The following is a 27,690-nucleotide window of genomic DNA, read 5'->3' as shown; positions in this document are numbered from 1 at the left end:
GCTGCCGGACTCTACGGAGTCTGCGCGCTACAACTACCACGCTCCGTCGACGTTTGGACGGCACCGCCCTCAACTTCCTCGGCCCCGGCCTATATAAGACGCTCTTCACACAGCAGTCACTTCAGTGGGCACGTCAGCGGGCCACCGGTCAACGCCATGACAAACCCGTTCCTGCTTTTTGTGCAGATATTTCTCGGCTTGACTGGATCGGCAAGCATACCCGATGAAGCAACATGTGTCACTGCTGCCGGACTCTACGGAGTCTGCGCGCTACAACTACCACGTTCCGTCGACGTTTGGACGGCACCGCCCTCAACTTCCTCGGCCCCGGCCTATATAAGACGCTCTTCACACAGCAGTCACTTCAGTGGGCACGTCAGCGGGCCACCGGTCAACGCCATGACAAACCCGTTCCTGCTTTTTGTGCAGATATTTCTCGGCTTGACTGGATCGGCAAGCATACCCGATGAAGCAACATGTGTCACTGCTGCCGGACTCTACGGAGTCTGCGCGCTACAACTACCACGTTCCGTCGACGTTTGGACGGCACCGCCCTCAACTTCCTCGGCCCCGGCCTATATAAGACGCTCTTCACACAGCAGTCACTTCAGTGGGCACGTCAGCGGGCCACCGGTCAACGCCATGACAAACCCGTTCCTGCTTTTTGTGCAGATATTTCTCGGCTTGACTGGATCGGCAAGCATACCCGATGAAGCAACATGTGTCACTGCTGCCGGACTCTACGGAGTCTGCGCGCTACAACTACCACGTTCCGTCGATGTTTGGACGGCACCGCCCTCAACTTCCTCGGCCCCGGCCTATATAAGACGCTCTTCACACAGCAGTCACTTCAGTGGGCACGTCAGCGGGCCACCGGTCAACGCCATGACAAACCCGTTCCTGCTTTTTGTGCAGGTCAGTAATAATTATTCCACCATAAAAACTAGCAACCGTTGTCTGGTCTTGCTGGCGTGCCCCAATGGTGTTTGTGCGGTGTACCTATACGTACAGAATATTCTGGTTTCATTGCTGATGCTTTGTGGTGATGTCGAGGTTAATCCCGGACCAAACAATCAGGAGCTACTGCTGCAACTTTTGGATGGTCAAAAGAGTATTAAGGAAAGACTGGACGCAATCGAAGCAAAGATTAAACAGGTTGAAGAATCAGCAGCGATAGTAAAGGAGGTTGGTATGATGATCACTGATATGGAAAATACAATTAAAACACTGGAACACGGAATCAGTTCGGATTCCGCGCCTGTTGAGTCCGGCGTTCCTCAAGGTTCCGTCCTTGGACCATTACTTTTTTTTTGCTTTTTATAAACGACATTGCTTCCGACATATCGATTAAAATACGCCTGTTCGCCGATGATTGTATACTTTATCACGAGATTTGATCAGGTATCACGAGAATGATCAGGTACTGTTAAATACGTCCTTGAGTAAAATTCAGGTCTGGTGCAAAACTTGGCAAATGTGCATAAACTACAAAAAAAACAGTAGCTATGACTGTGACGCGAAAAGTCAATCCGCTGAAGTTCTGCTAAAACATCGATAACAACACGTTATCTCGGGTAAATAATTACAAATATCTAGGAGTTATAATCACGTCAGATTTAAAATGGATTGACCACATAACGTACACTGTAAATAAAGCTATGAGGCAGCTTGGATATTTGAGGAGAACCCTTGCTAAATCCCCAGCAGAAATCAAACTTCTTGCCTACAAATCTTTCATTAGACCGGTTTTAGAATACGCGGCAGTTGTTTGGGATCCGCACACAAAGATCAATGTCACCAAACTTGAAAATGTCCAGCGTAAATGTGTCAGATTCATATACAATTGTTATAGCTGGAAAACATCCCCAACAGCACTTTTACAAACAGCTAATTTAGAAACCCTGCAGGCAAGACGATTCCAAGAAAGATTAAAAATGTTTTATTTGATCTACCACAACCAGCTTGGCATAGATAGAAATGCATACTTTCATTCAGTTACCCAACGACAAACCCGTTCTTTACATTCTAAGAAAGTGAGCGATTTTTTGTGCAGAACAAATGTGTTCAAAGCCACATTGTTTCCTGAAACTATCCGTACTTGGAACGACCTACCTGCAAATGTGGTTGAGTGTTCGACGTTGTTTTCTTTTCTGAGTGCATTCCATGATAGATAGCGGTGTTTCACATTGTCATATCATGGTGTTTCATCATCATCATCAGCCTGATTATACCTACTGCAGGGCGAAGGCCTCTCCCATATTTCTCCACTTAACCCGGTTCTATGCTAGCTGTATCCACTTGATCCCCGCGAACTTCTTAATCTCATCCGCCCACCTAACTTTCTGCCGCCCCCTGCTACGCTTTCCTTCCCTTGGAATCCAGTTTGTTACGCTCAGCGACCATCGGTTATCCTCTCTTCGCACTGCATGTCCTGCCCATCATGTCCATGGTGTTTACACTTCACTTTTTTCGTGCTTTTTGCTATGTACAAGTGATATGCCTTTTTTTTTTCGTTGTCGTCATTCGCAAGACTGAATGTATTCTCGTGAATTGCATTCTTCTGTACCCCCCACTCCTGCCTAAAGCCTGACATTCAGGCTGGCAGTCAGGGGGCAGCGACCACGCGTCCTTGACGCGGGCACTGCGTAGCCAGTAGAGAGTATAAAATGACAGACCGCAGCGCACCCGCGTCAGTGCCCTCTGGCAAGATTCAGTCTTCCGGGCCTCTCTCGCAACTGCTCCGGGAAAGCGTCTTTTGTTTCACCGGGCCAGCGATCGAGGCATCGTTCTTCTCATCTGTACGGCCGCCGCTACCGAGCAATCCAGCCTCAACTAACAAGAAAGCCGTGAGAATCCCTTTTTGCCACAGACTGTTGTTTAATCAAACATTGTTTTCGCCTTTTTTAACCTTTACCTAACTTAGCAATATTTTTTTACGCTGTGCTTTCTATGTAACCCATGTTCATGCTTACTATATCTGGAATACTTGCTTTATAATCTTTATAGTCTTCTTTTTATCGCTGTGTTTTGTTCATTGTCGGGTTTTTCCTCTCTTTCTCGTCTTTTATCACTGTCTTGGCATGGCGGTTTATTTTTATTGTACTCTATTGTTATGCAGTGTGATTTGGACTACTATCTATAAATCTTAAATGGTTTGTAAAAGAAAGTGCCCTTCTTGAACTTATTCCTCAATCACACACCGACAAACGTCCTTCACGGGTTGACCAACAGGGTGCGAAACCTAGCATTTAAATAGATTACTGTTCTTTAGCTTTTCCTGTCGGTTCCTAAATGCCACGTTTCGCACAGGTCGAGATTGGTAGATTGCACCTGCACTGTTGTGCACCGAATTCCCCTGTCGTGCGGTAAGGTATACATAGGAGAGACGAGTCGGTGCATAAATATTCGTCTGCGTGAACACCTCAATTCGCTGTCGGACACACGATTCTCTCCTGAAGGATCATTGTAGTGCTTGTGGGAAAAAAAACATTTTCAAAAACAAAGATTTCGTTTCGCCACAGGGACAAAGTGACCAGAGAAATTACTGAGGCCTATTACAAGAAGCAGTCACAGTGTGTCAGTCAGCCTTCCTTTGTGCTTATCGATAAAGAGGTTTCTTTTCTTGATAATGTTTCGTGATAATTTATCCTTGGTAAAACGGGCCGTTGGGAGGGTGGGGCGCTTGTGTGTTTGGTCTTGGTTGATAGGGTTTTTCCACGTGGCTGATGAAGGAAAAAGATTTTTGGAAAACTTTGAAAGAGCGCAAACACACACGACCACTAAAGACAAGAGACGAGACACAAGCGCCAACTGTCAACTGATTATTATTGGAGCAAGGCAACATCTATATACACAGCAGCTTACATAAGATAAGAAGTTTCAGTAACGCACGTGCGAGCAAAAGAGACACTAGGGAAAAAAACGAAAAACCAAAAAAAGCAAGATGTTCTAGGGGTGATCATATTAGTCGCATCTAAAATTCAGACCTCAGCGTTTAAGAGAGATATCGAAGGCTTGCTAATGTATCTGTTGCCATATTTCGTGATATGAAAGGCTTCCAAGCTGAGACGTGCTGTCTTATCAATGCTCTTGCCGAGAATCTTCGTCTCATTAAATCGGGCCACGCAACCACAGCAATCACTAATCATCATCATCAGCAGCAGCAGCAGCAGCAGCAGCAGCCTGATTATACCCACTGCAGGGCGAAGACCTCTCCCATATTTCTCCACTTAACCCGGTTCTGTGCTAGCTGCATCCACTTGACCCCTGCGAACTTCTTAATCTCATCCGCCCACCTAACTTTCTGCCGCCCCCTGCTACGCTTTCCTTCCCTTGGAATCCAGTTTGTTACCCTCAGCGACCATCGGTTATCCTCTCTTCGCACTACATGTCCTGCCCATGTCCATTTCTTCTTCTTAATTTCCACTAGAATGTCGGTAACTTGAGTTATTTCTCTGACCCACTCTGCACGCTTTCTATCTCTTAATGTTACCCCTACCATTGTTCGTTTCATAGCCCTCTGGGTTGTCCTCAACTTAAGTAGAAATCTCTTCGTTAGCCTCCACGTTTCAGCCCCATAGGTGAGTACAGGCAAGATGCAACTGTTGTATACTTTCCTCTTGAGCGCTACCGGTAAGCTGCTAGTCATAATCTGCGAGTGCTTGCCAAATGCGCACCATCCCAATCTTATTCTTCTTGTTATTTGCTTTTCATGGTCCGGACCTGCGGTTACTACCTGTCCTAAGTAGACATATTCGCCTACTACTTCCAGTATTTCGCTACCTAATGTAAACTGCTGTTCCTTCCCGAGGCTGTTGAACATTACCTTAGTCTTCTGCAGATTGATTTTCAAGCCTACCTTTCTACTTTTTCTGTCTATGTCATCAATCATTATTTGCAGTTCATCCCCCGAGTTGCTTAGCAAGGCAATGTCATCAGCAAATCGCAGATTACTGAGGTATTCTCCATCTACCCTTATCCCTAACTGCTCCCATTCCAAGTCTCTGAATACTTCCTCTAAACAAGCTGTGAATAGTACTGGGGAGATTGTGTCTCCTTGCCTAACACCTTTCTTTATGGGAATTTTGTTACTTTCTTTATGCAGAACTATGGTTGCTGTGCAGCCACTATATATATCTTCCAGCACTTTCACGTACGGCTCGTCTACCCCCTGATTTCGCAATGCCTGCATCACCGCCGAGGTTTCAACTGAGTCAAATGCTTTTTCGTAATCAATGAATGCTATGTGTAAGGGCTGGTTATATTCCGAGCATTTTTCTATCACCTGGTTGATGTTATGGATATGATCGATAGTAGAGTACCGTTTCCGAAACCCTGCTTGATCCTTTGATTGATTGCAGTCTAAGGTTGTCCTGATTCTATTAGTGATTACCTTAGTAAATACCTTATACGTAACAGACAGTAAGCTGATTGGTCTGTAATTATTAAGGTCCTTAGAGTCCCCTTTCTTGTGAATGAGGATAATGTTTGCATTCTTCCATGGTTCCGGTACCGTCGATGACATCAGGCACTGCGTATACAGGGTAGCCAGTTTCTCTAGCACGATATCCCCCCCGTCCTTTAGCAAATCTGTAGTTATCTGATCCTCGCCAGCTGATTTCCCCCTTTTCATAGTTTCTAATGCTTTCTTGACCTCGTCTTTCGTCACTGGTGGAACGTCTGACTGTTTTTTCCTACCGCCAATCTCATTACGGTCCTGACTACTTTGGCTGCTGTAGAGATCTGTATAGACCTCCTCGGCTACTTTGACTATCTTGTCCATATTAGTGATGACGTTGCCCGCCTTGTCCCTTATCGCATACATCTGGTTTTTGCCTATGCCCAATTTCTTCTTTACCGCTTTAAGGCTGTCCCCGTTCTTTACAGCATACTCAATTTTGTCCATGTTATACTTCCTTATATCGGCCACCTTGCGCTTATTGATTAGCTTTGATATCTCGACCAATTCGATCTGGTTTGTTGGATTGGAAGCTTTCATACTCTGGCGTTTCTTAATCAAATCTTTCGTCTCCTTAGACAGCTTACCGGTATCCTCTCTAACTATCCTACCGCCTACTTCTACCGCGCACTCAGTAATGATATCTCTGAAATTATTGTTCCTTGCCTCTAGGGTACTGTCGCCAACCTCAGTTAGAGCTGATTACCTATTCTGTAGCGAGATCCTGAACTCTTCTGCCCTCCCCCTCACCGCTAATTCGTTGATGTGTTTCTTTCTTACTAATCTGTTGCGTTCCTTCTTCAGATTTAGGCTAATTCGGGACCTCACCATCCTGTGGTCACTGCATCGCACTTTCCCGATTACCTCTACATCCTGCACAATGGCGGGGGTTGAACACATTATGAAGTCGATTTCATTTTTAGTCTCTCCGTTAGGACTTTTCCATGTCCATTTCCGGTTCTTCCGTTTGCTGAAAAAAGTATTCATGATTCGTAAGTTACTGCGCTCTGCAAGCTCAACTAGTAACTCCCCCCTGCTATTCCTAGAACCAATGCCATAGTCACCTACCGCCTTGTCTCCTGCCTGTTTTTTTCCTACCGTGGTATTGAAGTCGCCCATTAGTACAGTATACTGCGTCTTTACTTTTCGCATTGCCGATTCTACATCTTCATAGAAAGTTTCAACTGCCTGGTCATCATAACTACTTGTAGGTGCATAGGCCTGTACAACCTTCAGTTTATACCGCTTATTAAGCCTAATTACGATGCCTGCAACCCTCTCATTAATACTATAGAATTCATCTATATTACCCGCTATATACTTATTGACAAGGAAACCTACTCCTAGTTGTCGCCTCTCTGGTAAACCTCGATAACACAGTACATGCCCATCCTTCAGTGCAGTATATGCCTCATTCGGCCTCCTAACCTCACTAAGCCCTATGACATCCCATTTCATGCCCTCTAGTTCCTCTAACAGCACTGCTAAACTAGCTTCACTAGCTAGGGTTCTAGCATTAAACGTTGCCAGGGTCAGTTTCCAATGGCGGCCTGTCCAGCGGAGCCAGGCTTTCTTAGCACCCCCTGCTGCGTCAGAGGTCAGACCGCCGCCGTGGTCAGTTGTTCCGCAGCCGCTGGTGACTGAGGGCCGGGGTTTTATGGAGCTTATCATAGGAGGTTGTGGCCAATTACTGCACCAGGGTGGCCAACTCCTGTTCTGGTGAGGGAGTGCGTTGTCGGAGGTGTTCACCGGCATCAGGTCGCACCCCAAACCTGTTTATGCAATTCCATCGACACGCGGGTTTTTTTTTTTCATCCGGTGGAGAATTGCGCGGCACCGGGATTTGAACCCCGGTCCTCTTGCATGCGAGGCGGATGTTCTGCCGCTACGCCACCGCTGCATCTAAATGTGCGTACTTGTCTTTAAAATTCTTAACATTTCTTGAATGGAGGAGGAGGAAAAAACTTTACTTGCAGAAGAATTCGAGGCACGCAGGCCTCCTGGGTCTCTGCACGACCCCACTCACGATCTAAACGTTCATATTATGTTTATCCATGACGTATGCGGCCCGGCTGACGACGATCTTCTGCCTGGCCGGGTCCGCTGATCGCAGTGAGGTCTCCCAGTCCTCCCAGGTTCGGAGAGGCACCGGCCCGGCGGGGGGAGGAGACGCCGGGCAGGATAAAAGAATGTGGGTAAGAGTGGCCTTGGGGTGGGAGCACAAAGTGCATAGGGGGGATACCGGCTGAAATTTCGAAAGTAGAGCTGGTGTCGGTAGAGTTCGTGTCTGCAGACGACGCCAGATTGACTGTTCTCTGATAGTGAGGGATGGGTGGGGTGACGGATAGATGAGGCGCTCAGCGCGGGAGTTTGCGGTGAACTCAGCAAACGAGTGCATACGATCCTTCGAGAAATCCCCCATGAGGTCCGCCTGTGCCCGGTTTCTAGACCCTCGGGCTAAGGAGTCGGCAGCCTCGTTGCCGGGATTTCCCGAGTGCGCAGGCACCCAGATGAGCTCAATCCGTCGGGGGAGGTGGGAGGTGGGCATGTGCAGCAAGTGGTGCGCCGGAGGATGAACCCGGCCCCTGGCATAATTTAGAATGGCAGTTTTTGAATCACTGAGTATGTAACTGGCATCGGTGTATGCCAGAGCAATAGCTATAGCGGTCTCCTCGGCTTCTTCAGGGGTCGTGCCTGAAAAAAAGCTCAATAGTTAAGGGGGAAGTGTGGGGGTTGTGGACAACTGCAGTGGCTCCGCTCTCATCGCAGGCGGCATCTACCCAAACGGCATCGGGCTCATTCCCGTACCATTTGTGGAGCGCTGCCGCGCGCGCCTTCCTGCGACCTTGGTCATAGGGGGGGTGCATGTTCTGCGGTAATGGTTTGACATAGATTGAAGTGTAAATTTGGCTAGGGAGTGTTAATAGGGATGAATTTTTTGCAGGAATAGTGATGCCTAGCTTAGTGAGTATATGTCGTCCGGTAGTTGTAGCAGCTAATCTGAGGTATTGTGCTTGTAAATGGGCCTCTCGAAGTTCATGTATTGTATTATGGACTCCAAGTTCGAGTAGTCTCTCGTTACTAGTGCTTTTCGGTAATTTAAGTGCTGCCTTTGTTGCTTGCCGAATTAATGAGTCTATTTGCTGGACCTCACATGGTCCCCTAATCGATCATTGATGCAACGGCCGGTTTGGCCGACATACGCCTTCCTGCACGTCAAGGAAATAGCGTAGACCACTCCCGTGGAACAGATCACAAACCGACGTTTATGATTAATTTGGCACCCACTCTCTTTCTGGCCACAGATGCGGGGGCATAGCACTCCCAGCTTACTGGGTGCCGAAAACACAGCCGGCACACCGTGCCTGTTGGCACTTTTTTTAAGTTGTGAGTGGTCTTGTGTAGGTACGGCACAACCAAAGGTTTGTCCGCCTTTTCCCGATTACAGCCGCTCTTTCCTGTTCCATGCTTGAACTTCTGGAGTAGGGTCTCACATACAGCAATCAAGATCGAAGAGGGGAACCCCGCCGCTAAAAGTCGGCTTATGTGATTAAGGAAGCTATTTTGCATTCGATGCGGGCACGATTTCTTGAGAGCAGATTCCATGCATTGCAATGCTATCCCTCTCTTCACAGTCTTGGAATGCGCCGAGTTATATGGCAGCAGATCTTTTTTCGCTCGAGGGTAGTAAGACCAACAAACGTGTGTTTCGCAGAATGTTAGTTCGAGATCTAAAAACTGTAAAACAGATGAGTCAGGTAGTTCATAGGTAAAATTTAGCCCAAGTCCATGCTTTTTGCTGCCATATGACTCGATCTGCTGCCATATGAAAAAGAAAGGCAGTGTCTGTGCCGTACGCTGGAGCATCTAGATGGACGCCCATTGAGTGAAATTAAGATTTTAGGTCCCTGGCCACTGCGATCGTCTGCGGTGAAGGCCTCCCAGGCACTGCTCCGCTTTATGAGAAGCACAGGCCTAATCGAAAGACTATGAGTGTGCTATGACATGACTGTGACGTGATGTGATGTGGCGTGCCTGTTATGTGACCGTACAAACTTCAACTATCCCTCTCTCACAACTTTTATATCCACTCATCCCTTCCTCCAGTGCAGGGTAGCAAACCGGTTGCTTTTACTGGTTAACCTCCCTGCCTTTCCTCCTCATCTTCCTCCTCCTCCTTGTGTCTTTGCGCTGCACCACCCACTATGACCGCATGAGTGGGACATCTCTCGCTTTTGTGTCACGTGAGGTGTGACGTCAAGTGCTGCGCCGCGGCTGCACCGCGCTATGCCAACCGCTTGAGTTGGTAGCCAAGCTCTCACCCTAGTGTCACGCAGGGTGTGACGTCACAGCGTCAAGTGGGTAAGACGTGGCTACCGACCGCACTACGCTGAAGGCTCGAAACCTAGAGTACTATTGCTTTCGCAATAAAAGATTGCAGCAGCACCACAATGATGTCAAGAATCAGCGCATGGCAAACAACGCTCTGGCTGAGCATGCTGTCGCCAAGGGTCATGCCATCGAATGCGATAATGCGAAGATAATTGGAAAAGAACAAGACGACAAGGCTATACCTGGAATCTCTTCATATTCAAACGACAGCTAACACGCCTAATTGCAACGAAAGAAATCTACCACGAATATACTCCCACTGCTTACGTCCAAACATGAAGTATATATAACCTACCTTCAGTTTCTTTTCTTTCATTGTGGCAAATTTAAGCTTAGTTATCTTATTGTGCACTGGTGTGGGGCACCACGACAAATAGCAATTACCCCAAGCTTTTGGTTCTGCAAAAAAAGGCACTCCGGGCTATTGAGGGTTATCATGGAAGACCGGAACACTTACCAACATCACCTCTATACCAAAAACATAATCTACTTCAAGCTAACCGAGTCTACACATACCACCTGTTACAACATATCCATACCAATAGGCTTTTCTCCGTCACTCCTAATCGATTTCCTACTAAATACCCTCTCAGACAACACAGAAACCTCGTCCCAAAAACAAGGACAAATTACGGTAAACAGAAGCTTAATTACCAGATTCCAACTATTCTCAAAAACCCATCCCTATGTTCAATGTTCCATCTCTCTAAAGGCAGGTTTAAAAGAGACATAAAAAAGCAGTTGATACTCTTCGAAGTGGAATAATTGTTTAGTCTGGTTTTGTATTTGGCAAATGCAAACTTTTATCATGTTATGTTACTGTACAAATTTTTCTCCGTGTTTTGTGTGCCATATGCTGTTGTTTCTTTTTGAGTGTATAGTGTACACTGTTTCTTTTTTTAGGTTTTACTCCAATATGTTTAATTACCGCGTATGCTGTAATGTTCTGTTATCGTTTGTTGTCCGTGTTGCGCGCCGCTGTGAACTGTATGGGGAACTGTGACCCCGTCAGGCCTTCTTTCGTTTTTTCAAAGAGAAATAAAGAATATCTTATCTTAATATCTTATATCTTAGTTTTTTTTTTACCCACATCGTGCTGTAAAGGTAGGCTCGTAAAATGCACAAAAAGGACGTTTCTTGGCATCTGTCCTTACGCTGCGCATACATAACGCTGTTCATTGCGCGTGCGTAACTCATTTGTTTTTATGTTTACCTCAGCAGCGTAGATGGCACGGATTGGGTGCTTTAGGCAAAGGTATGCACCAGTCATTTTGTGGAGAATGCAAAATTGAACAAAGAATGGACCCAAGTTTTTCCCCTACAAGAGAGCAAGTGCAAGTGGATGTTCCGGATGCTATCAAATGCATCACTTTAGGTGGTGACGATGTAGCGGTAATTTTGGCATATTGGTACAATGCATAAAGCTAGCAGTACAACAGTTCCAGTTCCAGTTCAGTCGTTCAGTCGTGTCCGACTCTTCGTGAACCTATGGACCATGTCACGCCACGCTTTCCGGTCTCTCACTAGCTTCCTAACATCTGCAGTGCCTCGAGGATGCCATCTAACCATCGCGTTCGCTGCCTACCCCTTCTCCGGCGACCCTCAACCTTTCCCAACATCAAATCTTTCTCCAGCGACTCCTCTCTTCTCATCAGATGACCAAAGTAGCTGAGCTTTAACTTTAGAATTTGACCCTCCAGTGAGCAGTCAGGGTTTATGGTCGACAATATCGACTGATTTGATCTTCTGGCAGTCCAAGGAACTCTCAAGTGTCTTCGCCGACACCACAATTCAAACGCGTCAATTCTAAGGCGGTCAGCCTTTTTCACAGTTAAACTCTCGCATCCATACATCACAACTGGAAAGACCATAGCACGAGTTATACGGATCTTGGTTGGCTCTTTACTAGGCGGTCAAGGCTAACCATTGCTCTCTTTCCCAGAAGCAGGCGTCTCCTAATTTCATGGCTGCAGTCTCCTTCCGAGGTAATCTTGGAGCCCAAGAAGAGAAAATCAGTCACAGCTTCCACTTCTTGTCCATTGATACTCCAGGACTTGATAGGGCAAGACGCCATGATCTTTGTCTTTTTAATGTTCAGTTTAAGCCCAAACTTCTCACTCTCTTCTTGTACGCGCATCAGAAGTCTCTTGAGTTCCACTTCACTTTCTGCCATTAAAGTGGTATCATCCGCATATCTAAGGTTGTTCATACGTTTTCCAGCAATCTTCACTCCAGCTGAAGACTCGTCCAGACCGGCCTCCCTCATGATGCACTCTGCATATCGGTTAAATAGGCAGGGCGACAGTACGCAGCCTTACCTCACTCCTTTCTCAATCGGAAACCAATCAGTAAGACCATGCCCGGTTCTGACTGTGGCCTCTTGTCCTTCATACAGGTTCCTGAGGAGACAGATGAGGTAAATTGGAACTCCTATGTCTTGGAGAGCTTGCCACAATCTGCTGTGATCTACGCAGTCAAACGCTTTCGCATTATCAATAAAGCAGAAGTAGATCGGTTTCTGGAACTCTCGCTTTTTCCATGATCCAGCGAAGGTTGGCAATTTGGTCTCTAGTTCCTCTGCCCTTGCGAAACCCAGCTTGCACTTCCGGAAGCTCCCAATCTACATACTGCTGCAGCCTTCCTTGGAGGATTTTCAACATCACCTTGCTAGCATGCGAAGTAAGCGCGATCGTGCGGTAGTTGGAAAAATCTTTGGCACTGCCTTTCTGTGGAATGGGGATGTAAACTGACCTCCTTCAATCCTGTGGCCACTGCAGGGTTGTCCAAATCTTCTACATAATGTATGCAGAATGTTAACAGCGTCATGGTTGAGGTTTTGAAGCAACTCAGCTGGAATGCCATCAATTCCGCTAGCTTTGTTCTTAGCAAGGCTGGCTAAGGCCCATTCAACTTCATTCTTCAGGATGCCCGGCTCGAGATCAGTAATCACAACCGTCTTATGCTGGGTTTGCACATTCGGGTCCTTCTTGTACAGTTCTTCTGTGTATTCCTGCCACCTCTTCTTTATCTCTGAGGCGTGTATTCCTGCCACCTCTTCTTTATCTCTGAGGCTTCAGTGAGGTCCTTGCCTCCTTTGTCCTTTATCACGCCCAGCTTAGCACTGAAGCTTCCTTTGATATCTTTGATTGTCTTATACAGAGCTCTTGTGTTCCTTAATTGGCTGTTGTCCTTAACTGCTTGCCAATGTATGTTCAGGAAGGCATTCCTATCTCTCCTTGCTATTTTCTGAAAATCCGCATTGAGAACCTTGTATCTTTCTCTTTCCCCCATAACTTTTGCCATCCTCTTTTCCTCAGCTATTTGCAAAGCCTCTTCAGATAACCAGTTGGTTTTTTGCATTTCTTTTGCTTTGGAACTACCTTAGTAGCAACTTCTTGTATTATATCACAAACATCAGTCCACATCTCTTCAGGCTCTCTGTCTTCTAGATCTAATTCTTGAAATCGATTCCTCACTTCCACAGCATATTCTAATGGAATTTGATCCAGATCATACCTGAAAGGCCTTCTAGTTTTCTGCGTTTTCCTCAATCGAAGCTTAATTTTGGCAACAAGAAGCAACAGTTAGGATGCTAAAAAGCCAGAGGGTAAATATATTGTTTATCTTTAATTTGATGGTTTCTAATGGCACACTGATGCTTGTCTGCGCAATGCACCAAGCTGTTATTTGGACCTCATCACACGATATGTCGTGGCCTGCTTCAGAAAGCTCCCTGATGTTTGTGCCCCAAAATAATTTTTGAGCCCCATTAACAGCTCCAAATCCTGCCTTTACAATCAGCGGCACACCGCTAGCACACGTCCATCTTTGCAGAGACGTGACCTTGTTGACAGGGACGAAGAACCGGTTGTGCGAGGCACTGAACGCAGCCCTGACGGTGACGGCGCCTAGCAGGTGCAGGGTGCCTATACCTTGTGTAGAACAGCGCGAAAAACACGACAGGGACGAACGAAGACAACAAGACGACAACGTTCGTCCCTGTCGTGTTTTTCGCGCTGTTCTACACAATGAATTACCAACATGCCCAAGCTTCTGTTTTAAAGTGCCTATACCTCAAGTGGCCCTTCAGTTGAATTCATAGTGGGCAAATTAAGGTAAACATCGGTATAACGAACTTCATTAGGCTGAAATCCTTGATGTAACGACATTACAAGAAATACATCACATAATGCCCATTGGAAACCATGTATATTTTACCTCGATATAACGAAGTAAATGTTTCTGTAATTTAATTACAACGAAACCTTCAGGCAAATAACTTACCCGGAAGGACAAAACGTTCGCAGAAGAGACGACGGCCAAAGGGAAAGCGTTGCCAGCACGCGAGACTTGGGTAACTCACGCGGGTGGGCCTCCCGGGGCGCGCGGCATTCGCTTCATACAAGCAAGAGATAAGCGATATGCCGCTAGAGGATCTATGGCGGAAGTAGGATCCGCGCCCCCGCATCCCGTTTTTTTTTTCTCCATCTGTCTTTTTGATTCGTCACAAATGGAGAAAAGCGGCGGCTCCGTATCCCCATTCCTGCTTTGCTCACCCTTTTTTATAATCTAAAGAACCTGCCTGCGAAGGCTGATGCGTCAGCGTGCACGCCCGCCTGTCATCCCTTTCTTGCACGGTTCTCGTGCGGCGTTGTTTGTGCGCTGCTTGCCGCTCGGTTTGCTGATTCCGACTCTCCTACGCTTTGTCACTGCTTGGGTCGGCGTCACGCGGAGGACCGGCAGTGACACTGACGCCTAAGACGTCGAAGCCTAAAGTAACCGCGAAGTGCTTGACGCAATAAACGTGCTGCGGGGCTACGCGAGTTTAACAGGACAGCAAGAAGCGATGCAATCTCTGTGGGCCTATGAATGCGGTGTGAGGCCATCTCTGATAGCTAAGCAGACGCAAAAGGTCACGGATTACAACTGGCGAGTGCTTAGGCAACGTTTCCGCAGGCTAGGCACGAAATTTCGATACAACGAAATTTCATTATACCGAAGTAAACTGCAGATTTTTACGAGTTCATTATATCGAGGTTTAACTGTAATAATGGTTTTGATGAGGGTACTTTGGATCGGTCCAAAACACCGCGCACTGAAGGGTTGCTCCAAGAGGAGCCTACCCGCTAGAGTGCTCTACACGCAGATTTTCTGTTGCTGCGTTGTTCCTGCAGCAGCGCGACCAGCTCTGATGGAAATCACAGAAAATGCGCTCTCACGGGTGCTCGCAAGCACCCCACTGCAGCAATAAATTGCACACAGAAGAGGTATCGTTTTCAGTATTTCATTAGCTGTTGTGTGTGAAATAGTGAATTAAAAAAAGCGTGATGGTGTATACACCACCACATGGTTAAAAGTTGACAGTATTTCACTTTCCTGAATTTTGGATGCCTGCTTTATAGGAAAAAGCCAGTTTGCTAGCGAATCGTGCGACACTGGTTTGGTCAGCATTTCCACAGTTTATATGACACTAAATAATTGACACACATATATTCATTCCATGCATTTGATGCCAGCGAAACAGGAAAATTGGAAATAGGGGCATGTGTTCTCATCTCCTGGTGGTTGGTATCCGATGCAAACAAGGGTGGTGATATACATAACCAAAATATATCTTTAAACATTTACACTACGTGGAAGAACTGTCATCTTCTAAATGCTCTTACGCCATCCCCACAGCAAATGAAGGTAGCAAGTTCAATGACACAAACCACTGAGGTTGTCTTTCTAGGCACTTTGGGCCACTAAAGTGCTATCAAGCCTTTGTTCGAAACGCCACTGATTCCTGCTTGATTGAGTCTGTATGCTGTGTAGTGCAGTTTTCAAGGAAGCACCAAATGAAAGGTAAGCTGCAGGGTCAGCTTCGTACGGTCGAACCTTGTTATAATGAAGTAGTACAGAGCACGAAAATTTGTTGTTATATCCAATATTCATTTAAAAAGTGTGCGCCTAAATTCCTGCAAATAGTTCTGCTAATAAAACGAAACAAAATGCACACTAATATGGAACACACATAGGTTTGACAACGCAAATTGTGTTAAATTAAAACCTTGGTATAAACAAAAAATCTCGCTGCCTTTCGTTCCGTGCTAGAGAGCAAAAGCGCGCACAATCTGCGCGATGGAGCCAGCGAACCCAAGGAGTGCAGCGCACGCACGGGTCGGTTGGAGTGGGGTCTTAGCAGCATCCGCACACTGCGGCGTCGTCTCCCCAGATGCAGATGCTGTCCGCCGAGATTAGAGGAGAGGGGGAAAGAGGGGCCGCGTGGCATGCTACGCGAGTTCTCTCACCCCCACCCTCTCCGCCACAGCTCCGGAGGGAACGAGGCCAGGAGGGAAAAAAGGAGGGTTTCCCGTGAAAGAGAGAGAGGGGGTTTGCCGCATCGTGCAGTGAAGGGAATGTTGAATTCCCGCTGGCTGAGGGTGGCGCTAGTGAACACTCTCTAGATTCGTATACAGACAACATAAATGCCCAAGCAAGTAGCAGGGGGGACAGCGGCCGATGTAGCTCAGTTGGAAGAGCACCGGACGCGATATTCGGAGGTCGTGGGTTCCGTTCCCACCATCGGCACGTTGTTTTTTCTTCTACTTTGTGTTTAATTATCTTTCCCCTAAACAGATTACATTACTAATTTCTGTGATTATCCAAGTAAACATTAAAAAAATAAAAAAAAGACAAAGTACCATGCCCAACGGTTTCCTTGGCCTCGCCGACTGTTGGCTTCTTTCCTTCATGTATTATAACGAGCACCCTCATTTCCCCTTCATATATATATATATATATATATATATATATATATATATATATATATATATATATATATATTGTCACGGGTTCTATCGCTACCCGGACGGCAGTCCAGAAGGACAGAGTCAAAGGATGGGGTTCAGGCACAGGAGGCAGAGAGCAGGCGCTTGACCAGGCAAAAGCAGCGGCGTCCCAGAACCATGCGCAGTCCGCAGAACTTCGTCTTCTTCTCCCTCCAGAACTGACACGGTTAGCGCGGGTGACACTACTCCTCCCCCTGAAAGGCGCATCGTCCCGATGCGCGCTCCAGCGTAACTGAAACGTTAAATCGAGCAGAGCTCAGAGTCAGAATACGTGGTTCTAGCGTTCACAGTTAGTTTTGAGGCGAACTACATGCACCACTTCAGGATGAGGGGGCCGACGAGATGTGCTCAGAACAATCGGGATCACCTCGTAATTCACGTCGCTTATACGGCGAACGACCTCGTATGGACCAAAGTAACGTTTTAGCAGCTTCTCGCTGAGACCACGACGGCGAACGGGAGTCCACACCCACACTTTATCACCAGGTGCAAAATGAACTTCACGATGCCGGAGGTTGTACATCGACGTGCTGGCGGTCTTGGATGCGTAGTCGTGCCAACTGTCGGGCTTCTTCTGCGTGCTGAGTTACCAGTTGGACATCGTCGTAAGAGTAGGCCTCCGGCTCGTGGGGAAGCATGGCGTCAAGCATGGTAATCACCTCTCGGCCATGCACCAGGCGGAACGGCGAAAACCCGGTTGTTTCCTGAGTTGCGGTGTTATAAGCGAAAGTTACGTAGGGAAGAATGTCGTCCCATGTACGGTGCTCGACGTCCACATACATAGATATCATGTCGGCCATAGTCTTATTAAGGCGCTCAGTGAGCCCATTCGTTTGGGGGTGGTATGCGGTAGTTTTGCGGTGGTGCGTGTTGCTTAAACGCAAGATCTCTGCCATTAGCTGGGACATGAACGCGGCACCGCGATATGTGATCAAGATTTCGGGAGCACCGTGACGGAGGACGATGGACTCGACGAAAAACTTCGCTACATCAGCCGCTGTTGCAGAAGGTAAAGCTCGCGATTCAGCATACCGTGTGAGGTAATCCGTAGCAACAGCAATCCAGCGGTGTCTCGAGTTGGACGAAGGAAAAGCTTACCAAGATACTTTGTTGGGCGAGTTGGTACTTATTCATTATTGATATAAACAGCGCGAACACGAAAACAAGGGACACGAAACAAGAAGCCACAGTACATGCGCTGACTCACAACTAAGCCTAAGCCGTTTACTCCAAGGCCCAGAAAAACAGACATGAAGAAAACGAAACAGTCACGTGAAAAAAACCCCTGGGTTCACCTGCTGCATAAAAATTACTTTTAAAAATCACTTAAAAAAGACACCTCTTTGCTTGAAAGAGCAAGAGACGTCTTGCTGACACACTTATTGTCCGTTGAAATAAAATACGCTTCCACTATCTCTCTCGTTATCTTCTCTTTGTGGCGATATAAAATCTTAACACTGTCAAACTTAGGAGTAATATATATATATATATTACAATATACAATATATATCTGTATATATATATATATATATATATATATATATATATATATATATATATATATATATATATATATATTTGTATATATATATATATATATATATATATACAATATATATATATATATATATAGTGTATATATATTGCGTGTTGTGTTGTGTTGGGTTTTATGGCGCATAAGCAACTAAGGCTATCATGCGCCAAGAGCGAGGTTAATGTATGTTCTGGTTGCAAAAGAGGAAATGGATATGTTAAATCTATAGTTTATTTAAAAAGCTTCCTTCTTCTAGGAAACTGAGAACAGATGCTAGGTTTACAAGTGCTCTTTCTCCTAAAAGCAAGGTGGGATGGAATGGGATGGTATGATTGTAAAATATAGTAAAATGTTTTCTACGTAGTGCCTCAAGTTTTGAGCATGTAATTAGAATGTGGTTTACAGTGAGTATCTCGCCGCATTCTTCACAGGTCGGTTTGTTATGTTTCATTAGCAGAAAGTTATGTGTTAGATGTGTATGTCCAATACGAAGACGGCACACTATCACTTCCATAAAACGTTGTTGATGTGTGCTCGATTGCCATTCTCCTAGTACAGGCTTTATGAGACGCAACTTATTATTTTCTTGGTTGTTCCATCTGGACTGCCATTTATTCATCTGTTTATGTTTTATTAATTTCAAGCAATCACTGTGTGGTATGTTTACTTTCTGAATCAATTTGTTGTGGGCAAGTGCAGCACATTTGTCTGCTCTTTCATTGCCGTCAATGCCTACGTGACTAGGGACCCAACAGAACACTATGTTATGTCCTTGTGTAGTGATCATTTTTACATTATGCATTATGTCACCGATTAGAGGCATGGCAGCATTTCTGTGATTTAAAGCCATCAGTACACTCAACGAATCGGTGTAGATGACACTGTTCCCAATGCCTTCATTCACTATTTTTTCTACAGCTGTCAGGATAGCATAGGATTCAGCTGTAAAGATTGATGCGCACTGAGGAAGCCTAATTATTTGTTCCCAGTTCTCTTCAACTACGGCACAGCCAACATAAGTAGAAGTTTTTGATCCATCTGTATAAAACTCTGTATAATTACTGTACTTTTCTTTTATTGTAAGAAATTCTTGTATTATATGCTCTTTAGGAGTTTGGCTTTTGTTGAAGTGTGTTAGAGTGAGATCACAGACATTTGGAAGTTTGTACCAAGGGGGTAGGGGGCTGTTTTTTGGTGCAGTTTCGGGCAAGGTGTCCAGAATTTCTAGCTCACTGCAAATGTCTTCGAAACGCATTATCAGTGGCCTCGTTGCTTGTGGTTTATTTGTGAAAATTACTCGTGAGCGGCATGTTGAGACTATTGGATAGCAGAGGTGTTTTTTCTGTGACCTTATTCTAAGGACATAAGCACATGTGAGTGAAGCCCTTCTATCTTTCAGCGGAGGCTCATTCGTCTCTGCATACAGACTATCAACAGGGGATGTTCTGTAAGCGCCACAAGAAAGGCGTAAACCTAGGTTATGTACCGGGTCCAATTTCCTTAGATATGATGGTCTAGCTGACCCGTAGACTATGGACCCGTAGTCCAAGCTAGACCGCACAACAGATCGATATATATGTAGAAGACACGCCCTATCAGACCCCCAGTGTTTCCGAGAGAGAACCTTCAGTATGTTTAGAGATTTTATGGCTTTCCTCTTTAGGATGTTTATGTGAGGCAGGAATGTTAGTTTTCTGTCGAACGTTACACCCAAAAATTTATGTTCGCTCTTTACTGGCAACTCAAACCCATTTAGGTGTAGCTTGGGATTGATCTGTATACCTCGTTTCAGCGAGAACATTACTGCCACTGTTTTCTGTGGGGAAAATTTGAACCCATTTTTAAAAGCCCATGAGTCTAGTTTATTTAGTGTTAATTGTACTTGTATTTCACAAATTGATATGTTTGACGATGTGCAGGCTATTTGAAGGTCGTCGACGTACAGCGAGAACATGATGGATTTTGGGATTACCTTGCTGATAGAATTCATTTTTACAATAAACAAAGTTGTACTTAAAATGCACCCCTGAGGTACCCCATTCTCTTGAATAAAGTTCCTCGAGAAGGTGGTACCGAGACGTACTTGAAATGAACGACCTGATAGAAAGTCCTTCAGAACATTTAGCATCCGGCCTCGGATACCCAAATCTGCTATATCGCGTAGGATCCCGAACCTCCAAGTCGTGTCGTATGCCTTTTCCATGTCAAAGAAAATGGCCAGGCAATTTTGTTTATGTATGAACGCTTCCCTGACAGTATTTTCAAGACGCACTAAGTGGTCGGTCGTTGCGCACCCTTTTTTAAAACCACACTGATGAACATTAAGAAGTTTATGAGATTCTAAGATGAAAGTTAGTCGGATGTTTAAAACACTTTCAAAACATTTTGCTAAACAGCTGGTCAGAGCTATGGGTCTGTAACTGCCCGCTGAGGTCGGCGGCTTCCCTGGTTTCAGAAACGGAACAATAACGGCTTGTTTCCAAGCCTCTGGGAGTTTACCCAGAGTCCAAATTTTGTTAAAGAATTTCACAAGTGCCTCTACAGAGGATTCGGATAAATGTGCCAGCATTTCGTAATGAATTTCGTCAGGGCCAGGCGCAGTCTGTTTTCCAGCAGCAAGGACTTTCTTTACTTCTTGGAGTGTAATAAAACTATTATATGATTCATTTCTGCCACCACTTGTTGGGAGTTTTTGTTTCTCAGCTATGTTTTTGTATTTTAAGAATGTTTCTGTGTAGTGTGACGAACTTGAAACGTGTGTGAAATGTTCGCCTAGTATATTGGCCTGTTCTTCTATGCTAGTCTGAACACCAGGGGCTGTGAGGATGGGAACTGTAAACGGTGAAAACTTTCCACTGAGTTTACGAACTTGTTCCCACGATTTCTTAGACGTCATTGAGCTATTTATTGACGTGACATACTTCTGCCAGGATTCTTTTTCATAGTTGCGACGGATGTATCGAGCTTTAGCTTTGGCCTTTTTAAAAGCTGTAAGATTTTCGTGTGTAGGGTACCTTCGGAAAACACCCCATGCTTTATTTTGTTGCTTTTTGGCCTCCTTACATTCCCGAGACCACCACGTCTTGTGTTTCTGTCTCACCACACCTAAGGACTGTGGAATGGCGAGGTGAGCGGCAGTGATAATGCAAGTCGTGAACAACTCATTTAGTCTGTCGACAATAAGGGCATCTGAGAAAACTGCTCCTAAATTCGCTTCTACTTTAAAAAGCTCCCAATCTGCTAAGTGAAGTTTCCACCGTTTCGGTTTGGTCGGCATGACTGATGGTGAGGATGATAAGCTGATTATTGCTGGCAGGTGGTCGCTACTATACGGGTTGTTCAGAACATCCCATTTAAAATCATTAAAAAGGGAAGGTGAACTAAAAGCCAAATCTAAAAAACTCATTTTTCCTGACCTTGGTGAACAGTACGTGGGCTTACAGGAGTTCAATAAGCAAATGTCTGAACTAAGAATAAAATCCTCGATAAGCTGTCCACGTGTATCACTTTTTTCACTTCCCCACAAAGGAGAGTGTGCATTAAAATCTCCTACTACTAGGTAGGGCTCTGGTAGTTGGCAAAAAAGGTTTTCAAGATCATGGAGCGTTATTTTAAGATTTGGTTCGAGATAGACAGAACACACAGTAAGAGTTTTAAAGGCAATTATTGTGGCTGCTACAGCTTCTAAGGGAGTGCTTAATTTCAGTTCTTGAGCTGGAACTCCACTTTGCAATATGATGGCCGCACCACCCGAAAGCCTGCTTGCTTGCTCTCGATCTCGGCGGAAGACTTGATATTTTTTCAGTATATTCAAGTGCATGCAACCTAAATTTGTTTCCTGTACGCACAGTGCAACTGGCGAGACTGTATCTAGAATGTCTTTTATGTCGTTAATATTCTTTAGAAGTCCTCTACAGTTCCACTGTACCAGGAATGCCATTTTATTTTGTTTAAAGCTTGGAGATTAAGTTTTTTCCAGGGCCCGTGATTCGGGCCTTGTCTGTTTTTGTTCGTTCCAAGGAGCTCCGCCGTCTCTGTGACGAAGACGGCAAAGAGCTGTCCTGGCCTATGTCCATTACCTCGTCTGAGGTGCTGGACGAACGTGCCAGAGGCACGTGTTCCTTATTTTTAGACCTTGCCTCGTGGGCAGAGGTCTTGTGGCCCGCCGACCCTGAGGGACGCGTAGCCTGTTTTGGGGGTGGTGGAGGAGTGGGAGCTGCTTCCACCAGGGCAGGGGATGGCACTACCTCAGCCTCGTTTGAGGTCTGGGTAGGTGCCGAAGGCCGTTGTGGTGCCCCGCCCTGTCGCACCACATCGGCGAGATTTGGTTTCGCTGTGAACTGAAAGGTGTTCTTGGTTTTGTTGTACTGGGTACGTGCCTCTTTGTATGTGATGTTCTTTGTTGTTTTTAGTGTTATGATCTGCTTTTCTTCTTTCCATTTTTGGCAGGATCGAGAGTATGCGGGGTGATCCCCCTCACAGTTTGCACAGCGTGGGTCTGCGGTGCAGTTATCAGAGTTGTGGTCGTTCGCAGCACATTTCGCACAAGTTCTGCGGCCACGGCAACTTTGCGAACCATGGCCGTATTTCTGGCAGTTGAAGCATCTCCTCGGATTTGGGATGTACGGTCGGACGTTTATTTTGATGTATCCAACTTCAATTGACTCTGGGAGGGTGCAGCTATTGAAAGTCAGAACCAGATGTTTTGTAGGGATCTCCTTGTTATCCTTTCGGATTTTTATTCTGTGAACTGCTATGACGTTTTGGTCTGCTAGTCCTTCTGCCATTTCATCTTCAGTGAGAGCAATGAAGTCTATCTCAGATATTACTCCTTTTACAATGTTCAAGGATCGGTGGGGAGTGATGACGACAGGGATGTCCCCAAGCGACACAATGTTTTTCAGGTTGGAGGACTGGCACTTAGTTTGTACTTCTAGCAAGAGGCCACCATTTGCAAGTTTTGATACTTTGTATCCAGGGCCCAGGTCTTTAGTGAGACACTTTGACACTATGAAAGGGGATATTTTTCGAGCGGGTTTTTCTAGCTCCTCGCTATGTATGACATGAAACTTTGGGAAAGTCTCTTTTGTTTTCACAAAGAAATGGCTTGTAGCATCGGTCCGCCCTCGTTTGCTTGGAGGGCGATCATTTGTTTGGGAGAAAGAATCCATGAAAGGGTTTGTGTTTTCGGTAGTTGTGCCTGCCACCCACCATGGAGCCCAACGAGGGGACGGGACAGGAACTTGCAAGAAGTCCTGCCCACGCCAGCAGTACACCGCCACTATAACCAAATATGGGCAACTCAGGGTAGCTACTCCACACAAGGTTAACCCTCGCCGCCAAGAAAAAAGGAAAAACAAGAAATGAGGAGGAGACAGGACAGTGCTGAGAAAAGAGATAGGAAAGTGAAAGATGAAGTGGAGGACAGGAAAAGGCGACTACCGATTTCCCCCGGGTGGGTCAGCCCGGGGGTACCGTCTATGGGAAGCGTGGGCCGAAGTGGTGTGTTGCCTCCGCCGAGGGGCCATAAAGGTCCAAACACTCGGCATCGGCTCAACCACCAGGATCCCCTTTTCCCCAGACACGGCGATGCCACGCACGGCTAAGCGTGGGTGCTGGGGTCCGTGGTGTCGCACAGTACACGCAAACACCTGCTTTAACAGGTGCCCCCTGCGGGGATATATATTGCATATATATATGTATATATATATATATATATATATATATATATATATATATATATATATATATATATATATATATATATAGATATATATATATATATATATATATATATATAGATATATATATATATATATATATATATATATATATATATATATATATATATATATATATATATATATATATATATATATATATATATATATATATATATATATATATATATATATATATTGTAACCCGCGCTAACCGTGTCAGTTCTCGAGGGAGAAGAAGACGAAGTTCTGCGGAGTGCGCGTGGTTCTGGGACGCCGCTGCTTTTGCCTGGTCAAGCGCCTGCTCTCTGCCTCCTGTGCTACTAGTAGTCCGGTCGCAGGCACACAGATGCTGACTACCTCTCGAGAGCCCCTATAGAATCAGCATCTGACGGTCAAGACGACGAGTGTGAAGATGCTTTTATAGGTACCGTAAGCACGGTCGATATGGCAGCGCGGCAACGACACGACACTGAACTCCGTGAAGTAATCGCCATCTGGAAGGTCAAGAAGGCACCACTCCACGCGTCTTCTTGCGCGTTCTACCCGCATTACGTCTTCGCAACAATGTGCTATACAAAAAGAGCTTCGCAGCGAGTGCGAGGTCTCGGCTGCTGGTTATTCCGGCTGACCTACGTAATGAAATTATGGACGCCTGTCATGACGACCCAACTTCCGGGCATTTCAGATACAGCCGAACACTCGCACGAACTCGTTTCAAGTATTACTGGCCTCAACTTGCTAAGACTGTTCGTCACTATACCAGGACCTGCCGCGAGTGTAAAAGACGTAAGACTCCGCCCGTACAACCCGCAGGACATCTTCACCCCATTCCGCCGCCTATGACTCCGTTCCAGCAGGTAGGCATGGACCTGCTCGGACCTTTTCCTTCGTTATTGATATAAACAGCGCGAACACGAAAACAAGGGACAAGAAACAAGAAGCCACAGTACATGCGCTGACTCACAACTAAGCCTAAGCCGTTTACTCCAAGGCCCAGAAAAAACCGGACGGTACATAAATAAGAGACTACAGGAACACTGTAACAACTTGGAAATTGGAAAGGACAAAACGTTTCTGGTATCCCATTGCCAGTCATGTGAAATAATGAAGAAGAAGAAGTGCACTCCTAAGTTTGACAGTGTTAAGATTTTATATCGCCACAAAGAGAAGATAACGGATAACGGAAGATAAAGGAGTATATATATATATATATATATATATATATATATATATATATATATATATATATATATATATATATATATATATATATATATATATATATATATAACGAACAACGGAAGCGTTGCAGGATGCAGCACACGAAGAGTCCGAGGCTCTGGAACCCTGGAAAACTTTGAGGCATTCCACATACGGCCGTCTCCAAGTCTGAAAGCAGCTGGTCCCCTCCTCTTCCTCGATCCTCGATCACGTTTGTTGGTGGAGAAACGGCGCAGTCTCCCTCTAAACAAACCAACTGTTTCCTTACGTGGACAAAATTCCCTGCTGATATCTTAGTCTTGGCAGGTTTCCTTTTGCCCGTGTAGTGTTTACTGTGCTGCTGTTGATGCCGGACCCTTCGACGGAGTCGCGCCAACGCCTTGGCTGGGTCTTCCGCAAATGCGGGTGCTGAAAAACCCACAACATACAGCCTGGTTCGGGGCATTCTACCAACTGCTGGGGCGACCCCTGTGGTGGATTACATCGATAAATGGCAAGGTACTCGGTGATGCTTGCTTGAGTGGTCGTCTTTCAAGGAGCGAGACTTGAATGCCGTTTTTCAATGTGCGACTGAACCGCTGTATTTGCCCATTTGCCTGGGGATAGTACACCGACGAATGCGAAAGACGGATGCTTTGTAGAAAGATGATAAATTCACGCGAAGTGAACTGAGATCCATTGTCACAGACGATCTCTTCTGGACAGCCTTCACGGGCAAACACACTTGTTAAAACGTATTTCATGGTGCTTGTGGACACTTCGCTAAAAAAAAGTACCCCTGGCCATTCAGAATGGTGGTCAACAAGCGTTACAGCAAATCTGCTGTTGTAAGCTGCATGCGCCAAAAGGACCAACACTGTCTAGGCCAAGCTTCTGCCACAATCGCTCAGGCCATTCAACAGGTTGCAACGGTGCTGGTGATGTTTTCGCGGACTTACCTGCCTCCAGGCAGATGTGGCAGTTTTTTATTGCCATTTTCACTTGCTGATTCATTTGTGGCCACCAGCACTGTTACGTAGTCGTCCGCGTGATACCCGGATGTGTCTCGTGCGTGGTGCCGATGATCTGAGCCATGAGGGACGACTGAACAACAAGGCGTTCTGCACGCAGTAGCAGGTTATCGACAACAGACAATTCTTCCCAAATAGGGTAGAATGGTTTCGCCTCTTCTAGTATGGACTTCTTTGGCGGCCAGGAACTCAGCACGAATGACTTGACAGCTACCAGGCAATCATCGTGATCGAGGTGCTAAAGCGACTGTGCAGAGCTCGTGGCTACTTTGCAGCTGCAGGAGTGCACCCAGTCCACAGTCGGACGCGTCGGTCGAAACAGTTACTGGAAATGACGGATCGATCATCTGGAGGACTGTACTCAAGGATAGCATTTCCTTAACCCTCCTGAAACTGCTGTCTGCTTCAGCTAACCAGAAGAACGGCTCATTTTTGCAAAGCAAGAACAAACTTGGAGTAGTATTTTACGAGACCCATGAACGAACGTACGGCGGCAACATCAGTTGGCACTGGTGTGTTACCTATAGAATTTACTTAATCTGGAAGTGGCGAGATACCGTGTGTAGTGACCTAAAGCAATAGACACTTAAGTTTTGGAACCTCAAAGAGGCATTTGTTGTTCAGTTTTAGGCCTGCGTTCTTGATCTTTTGCAGCACTGTCTTCAAGTTTGAAAGGTGCTCTTCTGCAGTCTTGCCAAAAATGATCACATCCTCGATGTAGAACAACACTCTTTCCGCTGAACATGCGTTTAGATTTTAGAGGTTAAACTTCTGAACAAACTAGTTGATAGTTAGCGCTCGTCTTGTCGTTTCCTTTGTGTTGTGCGTTGTCCTTTTTTGCGCATAGCCATTGATGGCATTACAAAACACTCCCATCGAATCGGTTTGAATCCCATCCTCGTCGCCAATGTGGTGCTTTCGAAGATGGAAGCAGGCTTCAGCCATCCCGAATGAACACAGCCCGTCTCTTCCCACACACACACACACACACACACACACACACACACACACACACACACACACACACACACACACATATATATGTATATATATATATATATATATATATATATTATATATATATATATATATATATATATATATATATATATATATATATATATAAACTTGAAGTAGGTGACACACGATGAAAAAACAACACTTTAATCCGACGTTTCGGCCGGGGTCCGGCCTTTGTCAAGGACATTCCTTGACAAAGGCCGGACCCCGGCCGAAACGTCGGATTAAAGTGTTGTTTTTTCATCGTGTATCACCTACTTCAAGTTTATGACCTACCGGACCCATTCGAGATTCAAGCCCCCTCCCTATATATATATATATATATATATATATATATATATATATATATACGAACAGAGAACCGGGAATGAAGAATTCAAACCGAAACGAAACTGAATGCAACACCTTTTTTATGAAGCATTCTTCATTGTTCCGATACCGTCGATGACACCAGGCACTGCGTATACAAGCTGAGCAGTTTTCCTAGCATGATATCCCCCTA

At 45.6% G+C, this 27,690-nt stretch overlaps 2 protein-coding genes across 2 annotated transcripts in view; one reads left to right on the top strand and one right to left on the bottom strand.

Moving 5' to 3' along the window:
* The window catches only part of LOC146171939 (transmembrane protein 117-like), a 438,815-nt gene that overhangs the window by 62,058 nt on the left and 349,067 nt on the right, over nt 1–27,690 (bottom strand). The gene's annotated exons all lie outside the window — the stretch shown is intronic.
* On the top strand, nt 19–13,762 carry LOC146171940 (uncharacterized). The gene is made up of 2 exons (XM_084586201.1): nt 19–915; nt 13,685–13,762. Exons 1-2 carry the CDS (start codon nt 157–159, stop codon nt 13,760–13,762), a joined length of 837 nt encoding a protein of 278 aa, XP_084442327.1. The 5' UTR covers nt 19–156.

This window comes from Amblyomma maculatum, unplaced genomic scaffold (assembly GCF_055883805.1).
Source record: "Amblyomma maculatum isolate TAMU_Amacu unplaced genomic scaffold, ASM5588380v1 scaffold_15, whole genome shotgun sequence".
Classification (NCBI taxonomy): domain Eukaryota; kingdom Metazoa; phylum Arthropoda; class Arachnida; order Ixodida; family Ixodidae; genus Amblyomma; species Amblyomma maculatum.
Note: the sequence above shows the minus strand (reverse complement) of the source record. Positions and strands in the feature narration are given on the sequence as shown.